The sequence below is a fragment of the Phocoena sinus genome, chromosome 5 (genome assembly GCF_008692025.1).
Source record: "Phocoena sinus isolate mPhoSin1 chromosome 5, mPhoSin1.pri, whole genome shotgun sequence".
NCBI lineage: Eukaryota > Metazoa > Chordata > Mammalia > Artiodactyla > Phocoenidae > Phocoena > Phocoena sinus.
The window spans coordinates 34,131,459-34,147,355 of record NC_045767.1 but is presented as its reverse complement, the minus strand read 5'-3'; the positions used below and the strand labels follow the sequence as shown (position 1 = coordinate 34,147,355).

Sequence of the window (15,897 nt, the reverse complement as noted above, 5' to 3'; positions counted from 1 at the left end):
GGGATTAGGTGACTTGTTCCCCCACTCCCCCTCTTTATTCTTAGCATCATGATCCCCTAATGCCATGATCCCATTCCTTGTCATAAGTTCTTGAATATCAAGAAAATGCCAGCATTTAATAATATGTCTTCTGCTAAATTATTGATAAGAGAAGATAGAGTACTACTTTTTTCTAAGCTTATCTAGAAACAGTGTTTAAAGGAGAAAATGCAAAAGCTGGCAAAAACTAGTGGTGACAATTTAAACTTTAACCATGGTCACTTAAATATTGTGAAAATAAATTCTTTGTTATAAATACAACTGAGTGATTTGCTATCATATCTAATAAATCAAACATTAAGCTATGTGACTTTTCAGCTGCCTGGTGGGGAATATACACTACTGAAAGGATTGCCTTAAGCATACTTATTTGAAATTATGTTTGAGTTATACCTGAAGGCATTGTTTTAAGAGTCCTAACTTCAAAAATAAATCTGAAAAACTCAGTGAGATTTGACATTTATTTTATCAATTCTTTTATTTTTTTACACTTCTGTTACATGTTTGCCTGCTTTAAACAAAGCTCAAACTTTAACTGCTGTAGTAGAAGGCCCATCAAGGGTCTTGGGGGGTTTGTTTTTATTTTTGTTTTAACCTGTATTTACTTTGTAGCTTTTATATCACCTGTGATTTGAAATAAGAATAAAGACTGAGTATGCAAGTGGGTAACAGCAACAATTTAGCAGACCTTGAAACTTAACACATTTTTTTTTGAAACTTAACAAATTTTGAGGCCAGTCAACTAAAATATCGGTAGCATACACAGTTCCTTAGCTTATGTTGTTTTTATCTTCAAGTTTTTAAAGTAGCCTACTGAATTCTGTTATGATTAGTACTTGGAAAGCAAGAATTTAAACCATTTAGTTCATAATAAGCACAGGTATTGGTTGCTGTGGGTATTCAGTAATTTTATTTCAGGCTTGCCGATGTTTCTAACACGTTAGCATTTCATGCTGTGGATCCCTGTTAATTTTGAGGTCAGGCTTAGCTGCAAGCATTATGATTCTATGGCAACAGATGATTCCCTGATTCTCCAGAGAGGACACACTTCCCTTATGGCTAAGGTTACAGTAAGCTTTTTTAAACTTTTTTTTTTTTTCACTTCTTGCCCAGATAAGCAGCTAATTTTAATCATAGGATTTTGTCCTCTAGGACTTAACGATGTGTGTCCTCACATTACATAATGTAGTGAGCACTGAAATGGCTCAGTTTTTTCTTTCTTTTTTTAAACTTTGCTATCTAAGGTAATAAGCTGCTATCTAACTCTGTAGAGGCAGGCTTTTCTTTGTTTATCTATATTATTGAAAGAAAGTAGTGAGATTTGCAACCAAATACTGTTATTGTTATGTATAAAACACAAGCTAAGTTCTAATATTCATAATGTTGAACATTTGATGTAGTGGGGAATTTTAATGGGTTTAAATTTAAATTTGAATCTTTAAGAAAAATAAGAGTTTGTGATTTTTTTGTATTTGTAAACTACTTTGAACTATTTATTCTGTACAATATAAGCAGTTAATATTCAAGTGGACTTAGGGTGTCACATTTATATTCCAGCATTTTGTGACTCCCCAGCTTTCAGCCTCAGTAACAAACAGATTTTTTGAATATTTGGTTGGAGAAAATCTTTTCAATTCAACACAGATCCCTTATTTTCCCTGAGAAGTTTGGAAATATAAAGCATAATTTAAGGCTTGAACTAAACATTCCTTGAACTAAAATTTGAGTATTCTTCAGCATTGGAGATATGTGAGGTAATAAGTGCTGTATTCCTCGCACATAGTAGCAAACTCAATAAATATTTGTTGAATGAGTGTATGGGTTTCTCAAATAATTGACCTAATAATTCCAATAAACATCTAGAATAACAGCTGGAAAAAAAAAGTGCCGTAAAGAAAAAGAAAGCAGAATAAGGGGCTAGGAAGTGATGGGAGTCCTTTTTCTCAGGATAGACTGCTCTGAGTTAATATTCAGAGATCTCAGTGAAATGAAGGAGCAAGCCATGTGAATATCTTGGAGAAGAGCATTCTAGGCAGAGGGAATAGCAAGTACCAAAATTCTCAAGCGTGGGGACATTGCTGGCATCTTCCCAGAACAGCAAGGAGAACTGGCTGGAGGGAAGTGAACAAGAGGGAAGAGGGGCAGAAGATCAGGTCAAAAAAGAAACACAGCTAGGGTCACATCAGGCCCTAGAGACCATGATAGGAAATTTGGATTTTATTTTAAATGTTCTGGGGAGCCATTGGATGGTTGTGAACAGAAGACATGGTCTGATTTATGTTTTTAAAGGATCACCCTAACTATAGTTGCAGAATGGACAGTTGTGTTGAGTGGAGGAAAATAGTTAATGGGCTTTTGCAGTAGTCTTTGTAAGAGCTAGTGATGACTTAGATTAAAGTGTTATTGGTAGGGGTGCTAAGAAGTTAGATTTAGCATGTATTTCAAAGGTAGAAATAGTAGGGTAAGAGGGAGAAAAAAGGAGTTGAGTGAGACTTCAGAATTATGGGCCCAAGCATCTAAGTAAATGGTATTGCTGTTTTATCAAGAATGGGGACTACTTGAGGAAAGAGGAACAGGTTTAGAAAAATGTCCAAGTGAAGATGTCAAGTAGAATACATGTATAGGAGTCTTAGATGATATTTAACCCTATGGCACTGCAAATCACCTCGGGTAGTGCCGTTGTAGTGTAAGTTGTGGCCCATAGGTCACGGAATCACTTTAGTGAGTACTAACCAACATTAAAAACAATGAAACAGCCCTGGAGAAGAAGAAAGAAAAAGCAGAGTGAACTGTCAGTTATATCTCATGTGGTAGGATATTTCTTGGTGATTCTTTTGTTTCAGTATTATTCAGTGTATAATGACTTTCATTATAAGGTTTATTTCTTATTGTGTGGCATGATCAAATTTTGAAAGCCAGTCATCAGAGGGGTGAGTGTAAGTTGAGAATAGGGTAAAGTACAGAGCTACAGGTCACTAAGAGGTCTGAGGAGGATCCAATAAAGGGAATTAGGAAGGAACTATCAAAAAACTTAATCCAGTGCTGAGAATTGTCAAATAACTCTGCCTTTAGCATGGAGGTTTTTATCAAGGACGGTTGCTTAGAATAACATAATTTCTGATGATTTTCACTCCGGTGAAATTGTTGCTGTAATAAAATTGCAATATGCTTCAATTTATGAAGTTTATAAAGTAGTGCTATTTATGTTAGAAAAATACCTATTCCTTAATGTTTTCCAATAAGATCCCTTTATAGATTCAAATAATGCTTTTGGATTGAAGTACAGTACTTATCTATGTAGTGGGAGTAAAATGTACTTTTAAGGATTATTAGGATTGAAGTAGTGCACAAAAGTTCTGTGTGCTTAGCACATAGCTGGTGGACAATAAAATGTACATAATATTATTTAGAGTTGTATTCTTTGTTCATTTAACATTTATTAAGCTCCTATCAAATCCCAGGCCCAGTGATAATTTCTTATTTAAAGAAAAACAATCAGGGCTTCCCTAGTGGCGCAGTGGTCCAGAGTCTGCCTGCCAATTCAGGGGACACGGGTTCGTGCCCTGGTCCAGGAAGATCCCACATGCCGTGGAGCGGCTGGGCCCGTGAGCCATGGCCGCTGTGCCTGCGCGTCCGGAGCCTGTGCTCCGCAACGGGAGAGGCCACAACAGTGAGAGGCCCGTGTACCAAAAGAAAAAAAAAAAAAATCAACTGGTTAATATTTAGTTGCAGTTGTGCACTTTTTGGTCTTTATATATAATATATAACTTATTTATCTATTATGTAATATTTAGTTGCCATAGATCCAGACTTGAATTTTGAGCACAAAAGTTTTATTTTTCCAGCTTCCAGAGAAGTATGCTTATTTTCATACTTATTTATGGTATTTTTTTCTTTCTCTCTCTATATACATATGCAAGGAGTAAAGTAGTAAAATGGTTTTAGATAAGAAAACACCTATAAAACTCATTTCCCCTTTCATGTGTGAAATGTTTCATTTTATCAACACCAAGATATATTAATTGGAATGAGAATAAAAAAAAAAGATTAAATTCCTAATTAAACCTGTGACTACTTCATTTGTTGAAAAATATCTTTAAAGATTCCCAAATAATGAAACCAAGGCTTAAGTATTTTCTTTTTACCTGTTTTTATTCCCTCTGCAACATTCCCAAGCAGGCTGGCCTTTCCAGGGAGGAGATGCACACTCCATCAGCTCTGTTCAGTATCTCACGTTTGTGGTGTTGTCTGCTGCTTTCTCAGTCCATCACAGGAACAGTTGCAGTGTGGCACCTGTCAAAGCTGAGAAAGAGCAAATGACATACAGCACTTCTGTGCTTGGCAGGAATGTAGTCTGGACTAAGAGCTATGCCCCCAGCTCTGTGTGTTGGAGACCTAGGGGATGATTCTACAAAACCTACCTTTTTTAAAGCTCATGACATAAAAGTAATAAAATAAGAAATTCTCTAGGTAGAACTGGAGAAGAAGAAAAAAAAAAAGAAGGTTTCTTTTGAGGGTATTTGCAGACTTTAAGCAAAAACTGTGTTCTACTTTCTTGAAAAATTAAAGACATAGTACAAGCCAAAACCAAATATCAAATTTGTACAGGTTTGCTAATACTTAATATTTATTTTTGAAATTACAGTAGTATTTAATGTGGAGAAATTGCCCAGGGAGAGTAATTTTTTTTTAACTCTAAGATCATTAAGTAACATTTTTAATCTTCAAGGGGAAGAAAAAAAAAACCCAACATCTATATTTAAAGAAATAAATTATGTTAAGAATCAACAGTACTGGGACTTCCCTGTCGGGCCAGTGGTTAAGACTTCACCTTCCAATGCAGGGAGTGCCAGTTCGATCCCTGGTCAGGAGCTAAGGTTCCACATGCCTTGCGGCCAAAAAACCAAAACTTGAAACAGAAGCAATATTGTAACAAATCCAATAAAGACTTTAAAAATGGTCCACATCAAAAATAAAATCTTTAAAAAGAATCAACAGTACGTTGCATTTTCTCTTAGGCATCTCATTAATTTTTAGATGTCTCCAAGGGCAGATTATTGCTATTCTATTTTGTTGACATTTAGCATTTATTAAGTGCTCACAGCAAAAAAAGTTTCTAGAATGTGTAAAAGTTAATTCTCAAGGTTCTTATGTGGATTGGGAAGTGGCAAATATACACGTACTCTAATTTTTTAAAAAATGTTTCTGCATATCCTAAATCAAAAGCTGTAAAATAGTATGATGTTTTTAGTTTTTTGTTTGTGTGTGTGTTTTTTTTAAGTGTTAGCAGGACTAGTCTCTAATTACTATTTCCTAGACTGCTGGGCAAATGAGGAAATCGATTATGTTTTCTTTCAAATCTGCTTATTGGGGAAACATTTAGGGATCTTCTTTATAGCATCTCACTGTCAACAAAGGGAGTTAAGAGGATTGGTAAATTAATCAGCAATAGATATATAGGGATAAGCTCTCCAAAGAGACTATCGATTTTCTACAAAATGTTGGTTTCTTTTGCCTGTGAGCTTTAACAAATGCCCTTTAATATTTTGTTTTAAAATCAGCTCTAGGTGGAGGAAAAAAAAAATCCAAAAGGTAATTAAGTTAGCTCAGGGAGAAAATGGTTTCCATGGGTTACAGTGTTGTTGCTTTTAAATTACATGAAATAATTTACCCTTAGATAATCTTTTAAATAAGTAACAAACCATGGTGCAGATCTGTTATGTTTTAACAAAAGAAGTATAAAACACTGGTGATCACTTGCATTATCAAGAAGTTTTCCACGACAGTACTTTACTAACTATATCTCTTTGTTATAATGGATTATTAGCCCTTTAATAAAAAAGTTGAGGACCAAGATGATTAAAGAGTACTTAACTATTTTGCTTTTGATTAAAAAAAAAATCTAAGGAATTTAGAATATAAAGGAAATTTAGTAAATTTTAGCACCCTAAAATTCAGGTGCACTAACATTTCAAATACACTTAAAAGAAAGAGTTGCATGTGTACTTTTTAAAGGCTTTTAACATAATTTTTAAATAATTTAAAATAATTTTTTCTCCAATATACCATTTTCCTGTTACATGGCGAATGCTTTTAAAGAGTGCCATCTAGTGTCAGTTTGGGAATTTTGATTTATGTATTAGAACATGGGGAATTTTAGACCCAGGAAATGTAGAAATCAAACAAAAAGTCATAATTGACAAAAGTCTTAAGGATTGTGACTTGAAAACACCCATCAATAATTTGACCACAAAAAAAAAATAAAATAAAATAATTTGACCACAAGGTTGTGTATGTTTGCATCTTTAAAATAACCAACATGTCTATTCGTCCATGCATTCACTCAATATTTCTTGACTATATATATATATATATATATATACACACACACACACACACATATATATACATATACACATATATACATATAGCAGGTCCTGTTTTAGCATAGCAGTGAATAAAAATTTGTACTCTCATGGAACATTCTATTGGGCTAAGACCAAAATAGATAACGTAGTATGTTACAATAGTAATAAGTGCTGTGAAGAAAAGCATAGAAGGGGATGGAAGTGTTTTTTCAGGAAAAGTGGGAGTTGGGGTTTGCAAGTTAAATACAGTAGCCAGGGAACATCTCAAAAAGTTGATATTTGAGTAGGTACTTAAAGGAGGTATGGATGTGTTCTAGGCACTAGAAATATCAAGTGCCAAGGCACTGAGGTGGGAATGTACCTAGTGATTTAGAGGAACAACAAGCCACTTTTGCTGTAGCAGTGAGCGAAGATGAGAGCTGATGAGATGGACAAAGAGACAAAGAGAATTAGATCAAGGAGATCTTTGTAGACCATTGCAGGAGCTTTGCCTTTTCTCTGAGTAGGAAAGGAAGACATTAGAGCGCTTGAGCAGAGAAGTGACATGATTTTATTTCATTTTTAACAGTATCATTTTTGCTACTATGTTGAGAATAGACTAGAGGATGGAAAGCAGGGTTAGGAAGCAATTGCTATAATTAAGAAGAAAGGTGATGGTGGTTTGGATCACAGTGGAAGCAATGAAGATGGAATGAAATAATCAGATTCTAGGTATATATTGAATGTAGTGCCAAAATAAATTTTTAATGGATTAGTTATGGGGGTGTGAAAGAAAAGAGTAATTTAAAATGATTGTCCAGGTTTTTGGCCTGAAGAGCTGAAGGATGGTGTTCCATTAACTGAAATGGGGAAGATACATGAGGAACAGGTTTTGGGCATAGGGAGAAAATAAGAAACTTGATTTTGGACATGTTAACTTTGAGATATCTCAGTTATCAACATCTAAGTTATGGAGAATTTCAAATATTTTTTTCTATTGTGATTCAGCATACAATAGCTCATCACATATCAAAATCCACTTTGGGAGAATCCATTTCTTGTGAGAGAATGAATATATCCCCCCCTCAATTATTATATTTTAGGGGCATAAAACAAGCAGTATTCATCAAGCTTCTCAGAGCTATTATCCCCAGACAACTCTAGGTATTCTTGGTTATTTCTTATGTCCCATTCTATTCATCTTTTGTTCTCACCTGTAGTGAGACCCCAAAGTATCAATACTTGACTGGGAGAGTTCTATTGCCAAGCACCTGAGGTATGCTCTTTTTAAAGGAGCTGGATATAAAATCACCCTTAAGACTAGTTAATTGGACAGGGTAGGAATCTTTCTTTTGGAAGCCATTTATTCGTTCCAAGAACCAATTCTTGTAGAATCATATCTATCACAAATCCCTGCTGATTTCTAGAAAATGTTTTTAAAATGTTCATCTTTTATTTTAGCTTTGCAATTGCTATATTCTAAGACCTATAACCACTTCAATTTATGCTTCAGGTAACCCAATGAAAGAAGAAAATGAAAGGCATTAAGAAAAGTCTTACAGAAGAATATCTATACTTGGACTTTTCTCACCAAAAAGAAGGGTGCATCTTTCCTCTTCATACGTCTATAACTTTATTTTTGTTATCATACTGTGACTGCAAAATCTTTAAAGTTTGCTTAGTCCTCACTGGAGAAAGCACAGGCATTTCACTACTTAAAAGTGTACTGTCGGAGGATGTTGAAATACAGGTTATTTCAAGGCAAGAGCTTCCACCAATAGTCCAGAGTTGCTGTTTACCTGCAGTAGTAGAAAGACCAGACAATTTCTGTAGAGCAGGACTTGCTGTTGTTCTGAGACACATAATCCAGAAATCATATGAAGCAGACCCCTCAAAGAAGGAAATTTTGGAACTTCTGGGTTTTAAGAAGACTTGCTTGAAAGCCTGTGCTGAAGTAAGTATAATGTCTCTTTTCTGTTATTTAAAGCCATAAGTGACAACACATTCACTTGAATATTTATTTGAACTTTCTGTTGGAAAATAAAATTTAATTTACTTAAAAGAAACTACAGTAACCAATATACCGATATTTCAGCGCAGTATTGGAAGATAAGAATTTAAGATTTAATTTATGAGGTTTAGAGACATTATTTTTAGGGAAAGATTTCTCTTTTTTTTTTTTCTTTACCTTTTAATTACGTTGAGGATTTTTAAAGCAAATTTTACATATGAACAGGAGCTCAAAGTAGCAGTGTTTCGGAAACTGAGCTTTTTTAGGGGGAGTGTACTTTAAAGGCTTTGGGAAGTGAGGATTTATTCGGTAAGTGGACACAGGAGAATAGCATATATTCCAGATACAGGAATGCTGAACCTCCATTGTTTAATGTTATCACTTCTGAAGCACTGTAATGTCTCTTGATAGAGCGTAAAAGCCTAGCCCAGAGATGGTTTAGCTCAAGACTTAAATTCTCTAAACCGGTCTTATTTCCCAATAGAAAGTTATTTTTCTTCAAGCTATGTTGAAAGTAAAGAATCCTTTCATTTCTTGTTTTGTTTTGCAGGTTAGTCAGTGGACCAGGCTATGCGAACTTACCATCCCTTTAGCTACTGAGAATTTTCTCAAAGAATCTTCTGACCAGCCCCCACCTATCCCTGCCGAAATACTAGAGCTTGAGAAGAAGCTTAGTGAGCCCGTTAGGGTACATAATGATGACAAACTCCGGCGGCAGAAGCTGAAGCAGCAGAAGGCTGCTGGGGTTAGGCCTTCCCTTTCTAAGGAAGAAACGAAGAGCAAGGTCGATAGACAGGAAACATCTGAAGAGGTGGACTCTTCATCGGTGAGCCTGGAACTGAGAGTGGCATTTTCAAAGCTCACAGTACATGAGGAACCAGCTTCTGCCAACAGGGAGCCAGCTCATGTCAGAAAAGCGAAAGCTTCTGACCTTCCGCCTCTGGACCATGTGTTTGTAGAAGGCCTGTACTTCACTTTGGCAGATATTGTGCTCTTGCCCTGTATCCATCATTTTTTGGTAAGGTTTATCAGGAGTGGATACATTGCTGTATGTTTCAGTCTATAAACTGCCCAGGTTTGAGTCCCTATTTCATTTCTTAATACCATTATGCTTCTGGGCAAGTTATTAATATCTGTCTCCGTTTTCTTATATGTAAAATAGAGATGATAATAGTGCCTTCAATACATGTTAGTAATTATTATGACTTTTAGTTTTGAGTTGCTAAAAACAGCATTTTTTATGATTATTAATTTTAAAATGCTGTGGTGATCACCTTCTAATACTAGAGGTTCCAGTATTAAAATACTAAAGACTCTTGTCAGCTATATTTTATAATTATGTAGTCTCTTCAAATGCTAATTTCATTATGTTAGATATTTTTAAATCAGAAATATTTTACCCTCGTCTCTGTTATGTTACATAGCTGGCAGTACTATTCAATGCTGTGGGAGATTATATAAGGAAAGTTTCCTTTTTCAGGTACACATATATGTATATGTGTGTGTATATATATGTGTGTGTACATATATATACATATTTATATATATACATATATAAGTGTATGTATGTATGTATTTTTTTTCTGCCTGTGGAGGGAAAAAGGACAAGGTAAAAGTAGTATCAGAGTGAACATGGGAAGCTAGAGCTCTCTGCAGCTTTCCAGTTGGTTTTCCAGAACTGCATTTTTCTCACTTTGAAGTATTTCACCATTTCCCTTACTAAGGAATCAGATATTAGATTTCATTTTGATTATATATCACCAACACTTCAGGCATCTCTACTGACAGATGAGAAGAGATTTCTAACGAAAATCTATATATTTGGGGACCAGGCTTCACTAATAAGTGAGGTGGCATTAACCAATTGGCATTTTCTTAAAGAACATTTTTCTTTAAAATGTAAATGAAACAAAATTAGAAATCAAAATAACTTCAGAATCAAAGGATGTGAGAACAAGAGATCTAGGAATCGTTTAGATGTTGATTAGTATTGTAAACGTCATGTGTATTCATATTGTCCATGGTGCTGGGTGGGGAGAAAAACATAGATTTTTTCTTTTTTGTAGTCAAACGATTTCTAAATTCTCTTGTCCCTGACTCCCCCCAGTCCCCCACCTCTGCTGTTATTACCGACTTCAATCATTAGAGCAGTCATTTGGTGCATATTAGGAAATACTGTTGGTATTCATGGCTTCTTGGTCTCCTGGGATAACTATTTGTTCCTAATTTCATAAAAATCGAATCAAAGCGGCACAACCATTAATTCATTCATTTGAGAAATTTATTGAAAGCCTACTGTATATGTCATGCCCTGTTGTATGCACTAGGAATACAGTGATGAACAGGACAGAAATGGTCCCAGCCCTTACGGAGTTAATATTCTAACAGAAATAGAAGAATAGGGAAGATAGAAATGAACACATAGACAAATAAATAATACATATTTAAATAATGGTAAGTGCTACAAAGAAAATCAAACAAGGTGATAGAGAAGACTTGATTATTTGCTTTCAAAGGCAACAAAACATAAAAATTGGATTCACCTGCATAAAGGTTATTTTTAGATCATTATCCAGACATCTATCTTCAGCTAAATTGCATTTAATTTTAGCTTAATTTAAATACTGTTTACCTGATGAGGATCAATTGAGGTGGAGGTGTTCCGAATTGAGGGGATTTTTTCCCCCTTTAATCAGGTGGGACATCAGCCTGACCACTGCTGAGTGAATCTACCTAATATTGATACAACTAAGGAACTCTGTTTTCATCTCAGTTTAAAATAGCGGAAAACTTTGTTATTACATTTATTCTATGATTAAGTTCTTCTGTTTTGACATTACGTAAACGAATTCTCTAAATATTTTCCTTTGTTTGTTTGTATTTTTCCTAGATCATCACATTTTCTTTCAGGAGTTAATCTTTCTTTGCCAAAGCTTTGATGTTATTTCTGTTGTATTTATTTTCCTCCTGTAAGTCATCTTGGGTTATGAAGCAGCCATTTTAGTTCAGACGGTGGCTATGAAGCTGAGCCTTTATACTTGTATTAACACACATTGAGGTGATGGAGTAGTGGTCCAAATGATCAGAATTAAGATCAAGTTCATGATCAGGAATGAAGTTCAAGTTACTAGGTTTGGATCAGAAACATGGAGTTGAATCTAGGGCCAAAGTATTTAGCCACAGGAATAAGATCAAGAATATGAAAGAGCAGTCAATTTTGCTAATTCAAGGTTTGGTATACCAGAGGTCAAAATTAGAAGAGTTAGGGAAAATACCCAGTTTTGCTAAACAGAATAAAGCCAAATATGCAAAACAACAGCAGGGAGAGAGGCTGAGGTGTTACATCTAAACCTCTGCTCCAAGCTTCTCTTCCTCTTCATAGGATGTTAGTTTGCAAAGTTAACCACTGATAGCCCAACACTTCTTCCTGGAAGGTGCCTGATAAAATCCTCTCCTCTGGAAAGTTTCAGGAATGGATTAAAAAGGAATAAATTAAAATGCATCTTATGATTCCCCCCTCCCTTTATTTGTTAGAACCTTCTAGTACACAGAATAGGAAGCAGATGGGAGAAATAACAATGAATAACCATACTAAGGCAAAATCTTGCTTCTCTCTGATGCCAGAACATTTTATAGTTATTTTTAAGTTACTGCTACTAAACAGGTACACTTTGATAGAACTCTTTAGAAGATTATTCTACTCCTGGAAGACAGAGAAGTTGACATTTTATGAAATATTTTTGTAACTTGAACATTTATGATTTAACTTAATACATTTTAACTTCTGATGCTTTGAATTTAGTTTTTTAAAAGTATGACGCATTTATTACTAAAGTAAAATCATTGTAGAAATTGATTTTTGAGCAAAAATACCTATGTTAATTACCTCTTTCACTGTTCCCATTGGCATAAAATTGAGAATAAAATGGAAATCTCACTACTGGCTGGCATATTGCAAAAATTATGGATTCCGTAGTTAATTTATATTTTCCATCCCCTGTCCTATTCCTGAGGTCCTTAAGAATTTTCAGTTTTAACTCACCAGTTCTAGACGATAAGAAAAGACCCTGAACTAGGATTATATTTCCATTTAGACAGGTTGTTTACTATTTTTTATACTGCTTACACTGCTCACCTAAACATTTGTTGGTTATGATGTGTTTTTGAAAGGGTAGACATGACTGAGGAAATGACATAAAAGAATTACAAAATATTTTATATAATAAGTGACTGGAAAGTAATGCAGAGGAGGAGATCTTTTGGATAGGTGTAATATCTTGCTTCTCTTTTTATTCATACAAGTTTTTCTGCCTCTTGCTATAATTAAATACAAAGCCACTAGGATTTCAGTTTGTGGTCTTGATAGCAATTTTTTACCAATATTTTGAGATTAAATTATTTTCTTGTCCTTAAGTAACTGTGGTATTTATAATGTTTTGATCTTATCAGCCAGGTAACATCTTTTAAAAATCATGTTCTTAGGAACAAATTTAATTTTCATTTCACACATTTAACATTAGCCTCATCCTTAAATATGGCTTCTCAAGTGTAATTAATGAATGTGGTGCCGTACCTCCTGAGCTGTCCGGGTATTAGCAGAGCAGCCTGGCATATTGATTAAATGGGATGACCTGTCATGCAGAGTAAAACTCCTCAAATTTTTTAAACATGAATTATTGTTTAATCACAATTTATTTTCAAAAGGAGGGCAAGATGTCATATGCGTCTAACAAGTAAGAATAAATCACTACCAAGGGGAGTAAAGGAAAGGTGAGGAAATGAGAAATTTCTTATTTGATTAATTTATCATGGCTTAAAGCTCAATTCCCATAGCACATAATCTGTTTCCAGGCAATTAAGTATTTTGTTGAGAATTAGAAACTTTTTGGCTCCCAGAGTACCATTTAGACAGTATTTTTCAAACTTTTTTACTTTTCACAGTAAATAATGCATTTTACAAGGTGACTGAGCATACAAATACAAATATACATCTTTATATTATATATATGAATATAGATATATAAACAGAAACTAACCCACCTTACTACATGCTATGTACTCTGATATTTTCTATTTAATTTCATTTAAAACAAAAAAAAAATTTTTTAATTGATTTTTAAATCTCCTAATGGGTTGTAAGCAGCAGTTTGAAAAACACTAATTTAGGGGATTATTCTTTGAGGTCAATAAATGGTTTCTTGATAATTTGTTCATTCACTCAGTATTTTTTGCAAGGCAGTGTTTTAAGCGCTTGTAGTATACAAAGAGAATTACACATAAACCCTATTCTTATAATCAATTCTCATTTAACCTTAAAGTCCAGTTAAAATAGACTACATATATGTGTGAAATTTTTCATTAATTTTCATCCTTTCTGGCTCCTGTTTTGGCACTGATTATTGCTAGATACATTTGTCGAGATTTTCTGTGACTTGACCTTTTCATTTTATCTGTTCATAAGTCATAATCTGTTTGTAACATTATAACTGTTTCTATGGAAACAACATTCAGTGTCTCACAAAGAAGCAAGAACATTCTAATTTTTAAAGAAATTGAAGTTTGGTGGTGGTGCTGGAGAGAAAGCATCTGACTAAGAGAAAATAAACATTAATTTATATCAGGGGTAATGGTTTCAAATGCTTCTCATTTGAATAAATAAAAGCCTTACTTTAAATGCTGCATCATAATAAACAGAAACAAACTACTGATAAATGCAACTACATGGATGAATCTCAAAATCATATTGCTAAGTGAAAAAAGACACATTTTGTGATTCCATTTAAATATATGAAATTTTAGAAAAGGCAGAGTTATACACATGAAAAGCAGATCATTGATTGCCTACAACTGACTGTGGAGCAGAGACTGCAAATGGTCGCAAGGGAACATTTTGGTGTGACGTTGAGCGTAATGGTACTAGATTATGGTTGTGCAACTATAAATTTACTAAAACTCATTCTTTAAATGTGTGAGTTTTATGGTTTGTAAAGTTACCTCAATCAGCTCTTATAACAAACAAAAATTATATAATAATGTGTTTTGTTCTTTGTAATTGCCTAGGTAATTATCTGCAAGAAACTTTCTGAAAAGCTGGTAGAATTTCCACTGCTGGCTGCCTGGTACCAGAGAATTCAGGAAGTGCCAAGAGTAAAAACAACAGCTTCTCAGTGTGGGATCCAATTTCTCAATTTACCAGAATTACAGACCACCTCGAATGAACAGCAACCAAGCTTAGATGAGGTCCCATGTGTAGAGGAGCAAAATGATCCTTCATTTATAGGAGGACCAAGACCCACCATGACTAAGTTAATGGTAATTAAATTGTTTTTATTAAAATTTTGTTTGAAAGATTCCATGTAATAAAGTTGCTGAGCATTTTACCCCAACTTGTATAACATTTTTGTTTTAACATTTTATAAATTTTATTTATATCTCTCTTGACCAATTAATATTTGTGCTAGTCTTTGGATTTAAGTGAAATATAGTAAATTGAAGATTTTTAATATTATGTGTCTTTGGAGCCAAACAAGTCAGAATATATATTTTTAAGAGTTTTTTTCTCAGAATTTTTTGTTTTTATATTCAAGACACCAAAGTCATATCACACCTGGTCAAGTTTATTGTTTTAACCTGACGTTTTTCTGTTGCAAGAAACTGGTTTCTCAGTTTCTTAATTTTGAGGTGATGATTTGAATTAAAGAAATATGAAGATGATTATCTCAATATATTGTCCAAGGTTTTGTCTAAATTTAAGATTTTTGAATTCTTTGAATTCTGTTTTTACTTTATTCTTTGATTTTATGACTTTTTATGTAATAAGAGCACATGATTTATTTTTCTCTCTTTGCAGCATAATTTGTTTCTAATAGTACTAAGCGTAAAAGTTTTCACCAATAGGCTTTCTTTTCTCTATCATTCAAAACAATCTGCGAAAATGTTTTGCTTTTAACTTAGACTGTTTAAAGATTTGTTCGAATAGAAAATTCATGAAGTAATTTGAGCTAGTCATCTGAGTTGTATTGGAAAGAAAATCATTATATTTTTTAACTTGGGTTAGGAAGTATTTGAGTTCTATAGTTAACAGAAAGTTTGCTGATTTAGAAAAGCAGATTTTAGTAGTGACACCAACCCCTTATCTCTTCAGCTAAGCTTTGTTAGCCTAGTGGTGAAACAATGAAACAGATGGTACAGTTGATTATAGAAGATATCAAAGCAGGTCCAGAGTTTGATGTGTCTTGATCAGATGGTTATATTGCTCAGCGATCTCTCGTTTACCTCCTGAGTGTTTTTAAAAAAATAATTGTCAGGAGAGTACTCTTGTATTAAAATACTAATTTTAAAAATTTCAACAAACCAAAAATCTGTACTTTTATTTTAATTCATACATATGCAGTCTTGAAAAAGAGATTGGTAATTCAAACTTTTCTACCTGTGCTTTTCCAGCAATAAAATGACATCAGGAAAGACATTTGCATTTGATACATTTAAAAATATTTATAA

At 33.9% G+C, this 15,897-nt stretch overlaps 1 protein-coding gene across 1 annotated transcript in view; it reads left to right on the top strand.

Moving 5' to 3' along the window:
* GSTCD (glutathione S-transferase C-terminal domain containing) overlaps positions 1 to 15,897 on the top strand; it is a 134,326-nt gene that overhangs the window by 731 nt on the left and 117,698 nt on the right. Inside the window, exons 2-4 of the mRNA XM_032633633.1 lie at positions 7,900 to 8,340; positions 8,948 to 9,415; positions 14,458 to 14,709. Of these exons, the coding sequence (XP_032489524.1) occupies positions 7,921 to 8,340; positions 8,948 to 9,415; positions 14,458 to 14,709 (1,140 nt within the window). The 5' untranslated portion in view covers positions 7,900 to 7,920. The remainder of the gene's footprint in view (positions 1 to 7,899; positions 8,341 to 8,947; positions 9,416 to 14,457; positions 14,710 to 15,897) is intronic.